The following is a 13,328-nucleotide window of genomic DNA, read 5'->3' as shown; positions in this document are numbered from 1 at the left end:
GACTTCCCTGGACCTCAGTTTCCTTATCTGCAAATTGAGGAGTTTGGGATAGATGGTCTCTGACACTCTCCAGCTCTAGCTCTCCGTTCCTATGAGCCAGGTATCATGCTGGGTAGATAATGGGCATCTTTCATACCTTGTGTGAATGGTACTGCTTTTTGCAGTTTGATGGATGAACAAGCAGAGTTTAGAACCTAACCAGTGGCTGGGAGCCAGGAGAGAATTGCTCACAGTTCAATTCTACCTATCTCTGGAAAGCTGTTTCCCACAGCAGACTCTGGAGTGCTGGGGATGTATTCATGAGATTTGGCCAGGTCCGAAAAGGGGAAAAGGAAGGAGGAGGAGTGTTAGTGAGGCTGCACACTCAGGAGAAGGATCAGGATGGGAGGATTTCCTTGCAAGAGGAGATGAAGTAAGGGAAGCACAGAAGGCTTAAAAGTCATTCTTCCCCAGGAAGGATGCACACACCAAAGGAACCCTGAATTCAAAAACACCAGGAGCACGCACTCTAGACTACTCTCCATTCTGGAATGAAGCTGTTTACCAGCCCTTGATGTTGTCTACCTACTTGCCTCAAAGAGTTTTAAGGAAGCATCTTTGCAAATTTTATTGGGGGCAAGGAAAAAGGGGACTTAATATTTTTTTATTCTGAATTTAATAAACTCCAATGAAAATTAGTATTTCTGTGGATATAGTAGAACAGAAATAGAGAATTATACATGAAACTATGAATTTCCTTTATTACCTACAACTTTTCCCTTTAAGTGTAGGGAAGGCTGTCCCCCAGAAGTAGCATGGGGGATATTGTTGAATGACTTAAAGGGATATGCAATAGTCATCTCTAGGTTTTTCTCCCTGCACTCTTCTCCTAGGAAGAATTTATTTCTTGCCAGGAGGGAAAGCAGGATATTGGGCCCAAAAACTTGGCCCTTCTAGGGAGTGGGGTTTGAGGGAGGGGCATGGTACCCAATTAGAATTATTTCTCAAGGGCATCTAGGTGGTGAAGTGAACAGAATGCCAGGCCTGGAGTCAGAAAGGTCTTCTTGATTTCAAGTCTGGCATCAGATATTTACCAGTTATGTGACCCTGCAAGTCACTTCACTCTATGAGCCTCAGTTTCTTCATCTATAAAATGAGTTGGAGAAGGAAATGGCAAGCTACTCCAATATCTTTGCCAAGAAAACTTCAAATGGGGTCACAAAGCATCAGACATGATTGAACTGATGGAACAACAAAAAGAAATATATCTCATAAGAAAATATTAGTTTAGGGAATGTAGTTTTCATGTTCAAGCTAAGTTTCTGATTGTTGTTTATTAGGGGAAAGCCAGACCCAAAATAATCCAGAGAGCAATTAACAAAGAAACTCATTTATCTAAGCTGATAACAAAACAAAAAATCAAAGAAAGTATTCAAAGGAGAATATACACCAGACAATAGAGTAAAACTTTCTTACTGGAATGAGATAACTCAGATGAACCAGGAAAGAGAGTCCCAGACCTCACCTAAGGGAAAATTTCCTAAAGTCACTAGTGTAACAAGTTGGGCTAGGGATATGATGGAGACTGACAGTCCCTCTCATGTTGGCTTTTCCCAGAGTGATTCTTTTTTTCCTTCAGCAACCTGAAGTACAGTTGGTATCTTCCATTTTCCCTTTAAAAACTGGATGCCAGAAGTACCTGAATCAATTTGAATTGATTGAATAGATTCAAGCAATGCCCAGAAAATCCTGAAGAGCTCTCCTCCTCCCCAACTGTGCATCTCCACTTTGCTCCTCATGCAGGTATACAGCAGTGAACTTCATAATATTCTTTATGTCTAGATCATGAATCCATTTTGACCTTATCTTGGTATACAGTGTTAGGTATAGGTCAATGCCTACTTTCTGCCATACTAATTTTCAGTTTTCCCAGCAGCTTTTTTTTGTCAAATCACGAATTCAGCAGTAAACTTTATCAGGAGAGAGTCTCATACTAATGGACTTGGGGACTCAGGTTCCATAAATATATAATAAATTCAAGTATCTTTCAAAGTTTATACTGCAGCCTATATTTTTACCATGTTTAACATATATTGGATTACTTGCCATCTAGAAGAAGAGGTTGGGGGAAAGAGGGAATATTGGAACACAAGATTTTGCAAGGGTCAATGGTGAAAAATTATCCTTGCATGTATTGAAAATAAAAAACTTCAATAAAAATTTATATATACAAAATAAGCAAAGTTTATACTTCTTGTTTGTGTTTTCTTTTATGCATTTTTTCTTTTTTTCCTCCCTCTGCGGGTTTTTTTCTTCTGTGCATTTTTAAGAAATACTTTAGTGATTCTTATTTCTTCCTTTTTCTTTTTTTTACAATCTCATCCAAACCCTTCTTTCCTTCTCAATTCCCCCTGCTTTCACCATAAAAAAAGAGAAAGACAAAACTGATGTAATAAATATGTATAGTCAAGCAAAAGAAAAAAAAACCCTACCTTGTTCATGTGTAAAAATATGTTTTTTTGTTCTTTGGTTCCATCACCTCTCTGTCAGGAGGTGGGTAGTACACTTGCTCAGTACTTTGAAATCATGGTTGGTCATATTTTGTAAACTTTAAAACATTATATAAATGCAAATTATTGGTGTCGGTGTCATAGAAAAACAATAAAAACTGATATTTGTGAAATATTTCAATATTTATATAACTTTTAGGAACTTTGGAGATCCTTATGTCAACTTTTACACTCACTGATAAGTTAAGTCCCCAAAGGACAGCTAGCTACACATTCTCCTTCAGGTTTCTAAAGGTACCTCTGTAGAGTTGGAGTATGATATCAGCTCAAGCCCATTCCAGTATGTTGTCCTCAACATCAATCACCTGTTACAATATCTCCCCTCTGTCCTTGCACTGACTCAATGATTAGCATACCTATTATTATTTTAACCAGTTAATTTCTCCTAAATATTTCACATTAATGTCAGCTTACTAAAAAGATATAGCAAGAACAGAAGTAAAAAAAAATCCCCCTGAGCCAGAAGCACATTTTCCCTCTAGGTCCCTTAATCCCCAGGGCAAGTGGACTCAAACTTAGAGCAGTTGTTACAGAGTATTCACCCAACCTAGTTTATTTTTGAATTTCACATAGCTACTGGATGAGCCCATCCTTTGTAGGACATAGTGCCTCAGCTACCAGCTTCATCTTCCAAACAGGTCTCTCTCAGGGGCTAAAAATAGGTTCTACTTTGGGATAAATCCCATCACTGGTACTTTGCTCCTTTGGTCTTTCATGGTACCTGTTCCAAGGGAAAGAAGAAACAAATAAAGATGATTTCATTCCAGAAATAGACTTGTCTAAGAAGCCATGAGTTCCCCCCCAGACAGAAATGAAAACCTAGAAGAAGGTGGAAAAGTCATTCATTCCACTGGTCCCCTAGGGCTCAGACAGCCATTCTTGCCATTTCTGAACAGCAAGGAAAAAAGTTAATTTCTCTATTGGGATCTTTTATCCCATGACTTTCAGTTCTGGTTCCAGCCAAAAGGCCCTTCCTCCACCAGGCAACATGTGGATAGGAAACAGTCACATAATATTTACACATGCTCCTATTTAGAGAGCCAAGTCCCTCCATTGTACATTGTCATGTGTCCCCAGAAAGAGGTTCCACAAGGACAGAACCCTCTCTGTGCATGCTCCCAGGATTGGAATTTCATTGGCCAATTCTCTTCTTACATCTGCAAAACTCTACGTACAATTTTCTCAAGTAGCTGGCTGTCCAATTCATCCCTCTATGGAGGGCAGAGGTTGATAAAGGGAGAGAGGGAGAGGTACAGGGAGCATGCCTTTGAGTGTATATGCATTTATCAGTCAATGAGTCGATAAACATTGATCACCTACTGTGAGTCAGACACTGGGCTAAACAATGGAGATATGAAGAAGGGTAAATGAGGAAAACAATTCTAATTCCTCTAATAAGGAATATAACAATGATGTAAAAGTTTTAAAAGCTACATTCAGAATAAAATGAAAATAATAGAGAAAAGGCTTTAGAATTAAGGGAGAATTTGGGGAAAGTTTCCTGCAGAAGATAGAATTTTAGCTGGAACTTGAAGGATGCCAGGGAAGCCAGGAGGCAAAGATGAGGGGTATTTCAGAAAAAAATGTCCCAAGTCAAGAGATGAAATGTCTCGCTCGAGTACCAGCAAGGAGGACAGTGTCGTTGGATTACACAGTAGCAAAGTACATTGGAGGGAGTTTGGGAGAAGTTATAAAAAGACTGGAAAGGAGAATGGGAGAGAGGCAGGTAATCAAAACAGATGTTTCTCCTTCTCCTTCCCAAAATGAAAGAGAAGGACCAGGTTCACCTGTCTTTGCACCCATTGGAGACGATTGTCCTGATTTCCTCTTACCACATCCACCAAATAAAAATAATAAATTTATCCATGGTTCTACCACTAACAGAGTGTGTGAAATTGGAAAAGTCAGTCTGACCTCTCTCTGCTTTTTCAAGTGTGAGATTTTTAGAGCTAGAAGGGGTATTTTCAGGCATTTAGAATGACTTAGCAGCTGAAAGCTTTTCTATATATCATCTTATTAGAATGTAAATCTCCAGAGAGCTCTGCAAAGACACGTTTGCTTTTCTGTACTTACTTTGCCAGTTCTTTGCTCAGAGTAGGTGCTTAATAAATGCTTCTTCCCACCCCATTCATTTAGTAGTCCAACCCTCATTCATTGCTGAGGAAACTCAGGGCCAGGAAAGGGTTAGCCAGAAAGCAAATGATTTGTCCAGGTTCACACAGCTAGTAAATAGCAGAGCTGGATTAGCCTGACTGGGGTTCCTTCCTCTCCACCACACTCCTGTCTTAAGATTGTACAGGGCTGGGCCTGAGCCTGGAAGAGGGCCTGTCTAATTTTAAGTCCCATTTCAATGCCCTACAGTTTCATTGATGATTCTTTTGGCTGAAGCGAGTGGAAGGACCTGCTGGGCTGGAAATCCCTTTTTTTTTTTTTTTTTTTTTTTTTTTTTTTCAGTCTACGTCTCAGTCAATGGGTGTGTCAGGGTATAATATTGGAAGTACTGAGTGCCAGGCAGAATTACTGCACAGAGAATCAGGTCTAGGTGAGCTTCAACAGAGGCCCCTGAACACAAAAAGGGGATGGCATCTAAAGACTTCCCTCCACCCACCACCTATACAGGACTCGAAGTGCCCACGGGATTAGCCTTCTTTCTAACAATCCCATATGCTTTCTTCATTCCAGAACTGGTAAGTCTTTAAAAAAATCTTTTTTCCTGCACTGCCCAATGAAAACAAGGAAAAGAGGGTGGGGGGAGAGACAGTGAGAAGGGTTCCGGGGGCTAAAGGGAAAGACTCAATCCATGAAACTATGGGATTTTGAGCAACATCTGAATGAAGAAAATATTACAATATTCAGAGAAATCCTTTAAGTTTCTCCAATTTCTGTTATTTTATCTCTTAATCAGGAAGCTAGTCTCTTCTTCAGTTTAATTCTGTCCAGGATTCAGATACCTAGATATCTCGTTAGGAATCAGCTTCAAGCTAAAATAAAGACGTCACAAGATAGATTTCTTTATGAAGCCCCAGTTCCAGCAGAGGTGGGGATTTGGACTTTTAAAGGCTAAGCTGGTAGGTGATGAATGCTAAGCACTGTGTTACTCACCAGACTGGATTTTTACAACTCATTACTGGTCAGGATTCTGGTTAAGGCATTTGACCCAAGGCTTGATATTTACACTATTTCTTTCCCCTTTCTGTGAGCTCTTTATGGAATTACAGATTTAGAATTAGGAAGGGCAGGTGCAATCATTTATAAAATGAGGAAACTGAGGCTCACAGAGGTTAAGTCACGTGTCTAAAATCATATAGATAGTATGTGGAAGAATGGAGATTTGGATTTCTGATGCTTTTTTCACATCTTTCCACCAGTGGATTCTATCAGTTTGGATCACTATTACACTCTTTTCCTGGGAGGAGGGCAGGAAGGAAGGCATGGGAGGGGGAACGGGGTGGAGAGTGGGGAGGGAAGTGAGAAAAAGGCTGGCTGTGGAATCAGAGTATCTGACTGAATCTGTTTCTATTGCCTGTATACCACTGAGGCAAGACACTGGACCTCAGTTTTCTCATCTGAAAATGAACAGTGACCACTAAGGCCTTTAAATCCATGAATTTTTGGTGGCTCAGGTGCACAAAGAGAGTAAGGAAAATCCTTTCTTCCAATGTTGAAAACATGCTTTTTCTTTATTCCTGACTACTCACTATCTCTCTCTGTTATTGTTATCTGACTTTGAACTTTGGTTTATGTATCTTTCATGCCACAGAGTAAACTGACAACAATAATATTTAAAAACAACAATAGCAAAAAGACATCCTATGTGAGCCCAATGCTGTTTGAGAATCATCTACTATACTTATTCCTAGTGTGGACAGTGACTAAGACAACTCATAAGAAAACTAGGAAGATTGAGCTATAATTCCCTCTATCAGTAGATATGTCTTCAGTTTCTGGAATATAAGACACCCGTCAAACCAGACAAAGTCCAGCCCACTGCAAACCTGATTAGGGTGTAATCAGTCACTTGAGACTTAAGCCCTTGTGAAGCTGGTTATCTAAGTGGGAAGCCTTTCCCTTTTCCTAAAACTGGGCATTTCTGTCTAAATTTGTTGTTGTTCAGTTATGGGGTTTTCTTGGCAAAGGTACTGGAATGGTTTGCCATTTCCTTCTCCATCTCATTTTATAGATGAGGAAACTGAGGCAAGCAGAACCAAGTGACTTGCCCAAGGTCACACAAATAGCAAGTGTCTGAAGCCAGATTTGGACTCATGTGGCCTGGAGCTCTATCTATTACACTACTTAATTGTCCCAGATGTAGGAGGAGAAAACAAGAACACATACATAGTTCCATTGAATCCAATCATAGCTTTTCACTTTCATACTTTCCTTTGTTCCTATTGAGCAAGAGGCTTCAGAAATTGTCAAGGGCTTGAGTAACACCTGTAGAGAAACCATACAAAGAAGGAGCCATGAGTAGTTATTTCTCAGGGTACAAGGGGCAAACTATTGAAACCCCACCCAAAACGTCTTTGACAGAAGCTTCACTTTCAGGATAGAGTGATATCAGGTGGCTTTCCGCACGAATTCCCTTTCAAATGCTCTTTGAGTTCTGTATTTACAACAATGATGGTATGTTCACTGCCTTACCTTTGAAACTTTGAAGTTCTTTGAGTAAGCAAAACATGCTCTATGATCCAATTTCTTTTTTTTTTTAAGTTTTTACTTTATTTCTATTTTTTCCTTTTTATTTTTATTAATTTTTTTTGGTTACACACATACATTAATTCTTTTTAAATATACATTTCTTCATGAATCATATTGGGAAAGAGAAATCAGAACAAAAGGGAAAACCACAAGAGAAAAAATAGGGAAAAAAAAGTGAACATAGCATGAATTGATTTACTTTCAGTCTCTATAGTTCTAGATGCAGATGGCATTTTCTATTCAAAGTTTATTGGGATTGTCTTGGATCATTAAACTGCTTGAGAAAAACCAATTCTTTCATAGTTGATCATCCATCATACATTCCTGGTGTTACTATGTACAATGTATTCCTGGTTCTTTTTGTTTCTTTCAGCATCACTTTGTGTAAATCTTTCCAGACCTTTCTAAAATCACCTTGTTCATCATTTTTTATAGAACAATAATATTCCATTACTTTCATAAATTATAATTTATTCAGTTATTCCCCAATTGATGGGCACCTATTCATTTTCCAGTTCTTTGCCATCACAAAAACAGCTGCTACAAACATTTTGCACATATGGGCTCTTTCCCCTCCTTTCTGATTTCCTTGGGATATAGACCCAGTAGTATCACTGTTGGATGAAAGGGTATACACAGTGTGATAGCCCTTTGGACATGGTTCCAAATTGCTCTCCAGAATGGTTGGATTATTTCACAACTCCACCAACAATGTATTAATTATTTCCTAGATTTGCACTTCCTTTTAATCTTATTTGTGTTGGTTTGTTTTAAATTTAATGTAATCAAAGTTGTCCATTTCGTATTTTATAATGTTCTCTAGTTTTTTGGTCATAAATTCCTCCCTTCTCAAAAGATCTGATAAGTAAACTATCCCTTGCCCTCTTAATTTGCTTATGGTAGTACCCTTTACACTTAAAACATGTACCCATTTTGACTTTATTTTGGTATGAAGTCTATGAAGAGTTTCTGACATGTTTTTTCCAATTTTCCCAGCAATTTTTTTGAAATGGTGAGCTTTTAGAGCCAATTTTTAAAATTGTGGTTTGCAACTCCATATGAGGTCTTATAACTGAATGTAGGGGTTGCAAAACTTTTAGTTATGATCAGAAAATGTTTGGTTTCTATACCTATTTTATATACCTACATAGCTGGGGTCGTGTAGCTTGGATGAAAAGGCATCAAGAGTAGAAAAAGTGTCAGAAGCCCTGGTCTATGACACGGGGCCAGGACGTAATGCCAAGCGGTCCTCAGCTGATGTGGAATGAAGGTGAATGGAGGACTGATACTGACGTGGATGGGAAATGATAGTTCTTAGGGAAACAATAATAATAACAAATATAATGCACAAGAACAGAACATATGATAAGAATTCCAAAGTAATAAAGGCCAGAATCATTTCAGGACTTGAGGGTTATAAATAAGTCTTCATCATCTGTATAATATAGGTTAATATACATTTTTATGAAAGGACACAGTAAAGAAAATGAGTTTATGATGCAATAAAGAGACAATATATTATATTGGAATGAACACTAACTCTGAGGTCAGGAAACATGATTTCAAATCCTGACTGATACTAAGTGTGATATTTAACTTTGGCAAATCACTGGACCTCAGCTTTTTCATATATAAAAGGAAGGGGAGGAAGGAAACAAAAATTTGCTAAGTACCTAATATATACAGGGCATTGTACTCAGTGATTACAAATATTACTTCATTTAATCCTCATAACAACAGCCCTGGCAAGTAACTGCTGTTATGATCCCTATTTTATAGTTGAGGAAACTGAGGCAGCAAACGTGTCCAGCAGCATACAACTAGGAAATGTCTCAGTCAAATTTAATTGAGGTCTTCTTAAGTCTAGACCAGCACCAGCACTCTATCCACTGAACCTCTGAGGCAGCAAGGGATTGGATTAGATCACTACAGAAGTCCTTTATACTCTAGACCAATTATCATTTAAGATTAAAGCTTAAAAGCAACCTTGATCTGATTTGTCAGGATGACAACAATAGCTTGTATGTATATGACATATAAAATATGTTACTTCCTCTCAGCAACCATTTAAGTAGAAGAAAAAATTACTCTTCCAGCCTATAGATAAAAAGTTGAAGCTAAGAGAAATTACAACTTATTCAGGGTTACCCAGCTAATTAGTATAAGAGTTGGGGCTTACACTCGAGTCTTCTGATTGCAACTTGAATGAATTTACTTAATTTTTTTCCTACAATACAGCAATGCCTTTGATTTCTATGTGACAAAAACCAGACAGTGTGAAATGCTAAGAGTTACTGTACTGCATTGTGAAAGATATGGAGCTATTTGAATATTATAATAACTATAACATTATGTATATATGCAAATACACACACAATAATAGGTCTTTGAAAGAAAGAAAAGGATAGACAAAGTCTGTGAAGTCTGAGACTAGAAATCCCAGGCAGATACTCTACAGGTCCCTGCGGAAGGTCCTAATCACAGTCAGAACAGAGTCTGTTCTTCTTTAGATGAATACACAGGAATATGAATACACAAAGCAGAAAGTGGGATGTCAGACCAGGGGAAGAAGAACAGGGTGGATGGAGAGCCAGATTCTCAATAGAAACCAAGTTCTGGGTACCTGGAGTAGGGGAAATTACCTGTGAGGATCCAGGGGGCAAGTAGGAAGATGTATATATCTTGTATCTACAGTTATTTGCATGTTGTCTCTTCCAATAAGATACTGAGTTTCTTGAAGGCAGGGACTGGCATTTATTTGTTTTCTATCTTTCTCTTTTATTTCTGATGTTTAGAAGTATCTTGCTCATAGTTAGTACTTATTAAATGCTTGTTGACAAATGAATTTTGTAATCTTAAGCAAGTCAATGAACTTACATCTACAAAATATGGAGGAGGGATGGATTTAATGGCCCCTAAGGTACCTTCCAGTTCTGTGACCTAATGACCCAGTCACTGAGAATCTAGAGTACATACAACAGATGGAAGGAGAGTTACGTAACAGGATTGATTACAAACCAGAGAAATTAGTGTTAAGAAGGCCAGTAGCTCAGAAGATGCTGAAAGCTGTCAAAAATACTGAGGGCAGTTCTGGGAGCCAAGGTGGAGTAAGCAATAAATAACCGTAACTCTCCCAAATTTACATCCAAACAACTATAAAATAGTGCCCCCTAAGCAAGTCCTGGAACAGCAGAACCATCAAAAATTGGATGGAAACAATCTTGTAGCCCAAGAACTTGGAAGAGCCATAGAAAAGGTCTATCTCGGATAAAAGGAGATGCAGTCCAGAACAGCATCCCAACAAGCCCCAGCTCAGCAAATGAGTGGTAGAACCTTAGCCCAAGTGCAGTGGGACAGCAAATTTCAACACTAAGACACACACCTCCACCTCCCACCCCAGCCCGTATACAGCCAGGGCAAACTCCAGCTCTAAGAACTGCCATGTGCTTCAGCACAGCCCCAGGGAGACAGGCAGCCACCAGCAGCCAGGCTCATTTCAGCGTAGCCCCAGGAAACACCGAGGCACCCCAGAAACCTCAGCACACACCAGATACCAGCACTAGAACTCCATTTCAGCACCAGGTAAGCAGTCAGACCCTTAGGGCCCCCAGCAGCACTATCCCCTATCCTACCCCTTCCCTGCAGCACCTAACAAGAGGGTCCCTATGGGGCCTCAGAGCAACATCAGTGCAACAAGTAAACACCTAGGGCCTACAGCCCCTGGTACAAAAAGCCTGAGACAGAACTCTTCCACCCCAGGGGCAGAGCCCACATTTAATAGAAAGGAAAAAAAATGAGCAAAAAGCAATCTCAACAACAAAAAAAGAGTCTGACCATAGAAGTTACTATGGTGTCAGGGAAGATTAAGACAAACTCATAAAAGGCAATAATGTTAGAAAACCCATGAACAGAGTCCCAAACAAAATAGGAAGCGGTCTCAAGACCAGAAATAATTGATGGAAGAGGTCAAAAAGGAGCTTAAAATCATATAAGATAAGTTGGAAAAAATTTGGGAAAAGAAATGAGATGCAAGAGAAAAGAGGACAGACTGGGGGAGTCATATCCAATTCTTGACCCCATTTTGGTTTTTCTTGGCAAAGATACTGAAATAGTTTTCCATTTGCTCTTCAGCTCATTTCACAGATGAGGAAACTGAGGTAAATAGGAAAAAGTGACTAGCTTAGGGCCCTAGAGTTAATAAGTTCCTGGGGTCATATTCAAACTCATGAACTTGACTCTCATCTCAATGTTCTATCCACTGTACCCCCTAGCTATCCAGATATGTCATTAGCGTAATCCAAACGTGTATCATGTTGACTATCTATCCCCGTGAAAACAACATCTCAGGTGCTAACCTGATATATGGGAGAGAAAAACATTTCCAAGCTGAACAGGGCCTTTTGATCCCTTTTCGCCCAAGAAACTTTTACTTGACCCCAGGAATATAGATATATAAAATAAGTATACAAAGCTAACATTCATTGATAATAAATCATAATTTCATGACCCCCACATTCAACTATGAGACCCCATAGGGGGCTGCACACCACAGTTTAAGAAGTTGGACTTAAAAGAATTTGATAAGTTGGTATTAAGCCCCAACTATGTGTCAGGCACTGTCCTAGGCACTAGAGATACCAAATCAAAAATGGAGCAGCCCCTGCAATACAAAGTGTTGGCAAAGTTTCCTTTGCAGAGCCAGGAAAAGTCTCCTGTGGTAAATCCTACCTGAGTTTTACTTAGAAGGGAGCAAGGGCCTCTTCAAGGTGAATTTGAGATGGGTGTGCAGGATATGAATACTAATAGAAAGGGAAAAGCTAGGGAGCTAGTTGAACTGGAAGGGGGAGTACATTTTGGGGAATAGGGAGTAACATGAAAAAAGACTGCAAAGGTAGGTAAGAGCCAAAGTGTAGAAGGTTTTCAAAGTCAGGGTGAGGATTCTAGATTTTATCTCCGAGGTAATGGGGAGCCACTCAGCTTTAAGACTCATCACACGACCCAGGAACGCCCTCCTTAGCGGGTGCCAGATCTGCCCATCGGCGTTAATTCAACAAGTTTCTGGCAGAGGAGTTTATCCTGGATATAGCTTATTTATATGAATGGTGCTGCAGAAATGAATCACGCCTTTTCTTTATTGTGAAGCATTCTGGGGTACTGTTTCCTTACATTGTCTCTGGGTGCATTCCAGGCAAACTGTATCAGCTTCAGCTAAGGCTTCCAGGTGGAAAACCCATGTAGAATAGAATTTTAGAACAGGAAAAGACCTTAAGGATCACTTGGTAAATCTTCCTCATTTTTTGCAATGAGGAAGGAAATCGAGGTCCAGAGAGAGACATTAAGTTGCTCACTCAACATCACACAGTTAGTTAGAGGCAGAGTTCAGTCTTCAATTCATAGTCTCCAGTGCCATACTTGTTCCTTCAAGTGATTCTTGGGTGATTTTTCTGATCAAATCATAAATAAAGAACCAAAAGGAATCTCAGAGGCCATCTAGTCCAATCCTCTTATTTTACAGACAAGGAAACTGAGACTCCAGGAAAGTTAAATGATTTGCCTCAAATTATACCAGAGGGTGGGATTTGAATCCAAGTCCTCTGACCCCAGAACTCTTTCCAAAGTACCCAACATGTTCCCAACATGAGAATTTCTTTTAATTAGGAAACTTCCTAATGAAAGGATCCTCTGTGAACAAGCTAGAGAAACAAGTACAGAGGAAGAAGCAGGCTAGCTTCTTTGTATCACTTTTTTCTGGAGCAAACTAAACAGCATGGGTGAGGGCTTCCTAATCTTCCTGTCCCTGTCCATCTATCTGATTAAACTAGTATGGAGTGAAAGTACCATAGGATCCAACTAGGATGTAAACACTTGTCTGTCCTGTAGGTGTGTCTTGACAGCTATAAAGGGAAGAGGGGGAAGAGAAAATTTTAACCGGATATTAAATTTGCAGAGATAGAGTGGGCAAGATGATCCCAGGAAGTATCTCTAAACTGAAACTTTGATCTACTGTTAGGACTAGGAAAATTATAATTCTTTCTATTCTTCTTGGTTTTCCTACTGAGGAACAGGTAAGGACTCCTCATC

General features: G+C 39.4%; 1 protein-coding gene across 2 annotated transcripts in view; it reads left to right on the top strand.

Moving 5' to 3' along the window:
• The first annotated feature begins 5,002 nt into the window (after positions 1 to 5,002).
• Positions 5,003 to 13,328, top strand: part of MALL (mal, T cell differentiation protein like) — a 41,381-nt gene continuing 33,055 nt past the window's right edge. The window contains exon 1 of one of the 2 annotated variants that reach the window (XM_031950980.1): positions 5,003 to 5,236. In XM_031950980.1, coding sequence (XP_031806840.1) covers positions 5,129 to 5,236 — 108 coding nt within the window. In that variant the 5' untranslated portion in view covers positions 5,003 to 5,128. The remainder of the gene's footprint in view (positions 5,237 to 13,328) is intronic. The other variant, XM_031950979.1, reaches the window with a different exon arrangement.

Source organism: Sarcophilus harrisii, chromosome 2 (genome assembly GCF_902635505.1).
Source record: "Sarcophilus harrisii chromosome 2, mSarHar1.11, whole genome shotgun sequence".
NCBI lineage: Eukaryota > Metazoa > Chordata > Mammalia > Dasyuromorphia > Dasyuridae > Sarcophilus > Sarcophilus harrisii.
The sequence above is the reverse complement of the archived record's forward strand: the minus strand, read 5'-3'. Positions and strand labels throughout refer to the sequence as shown.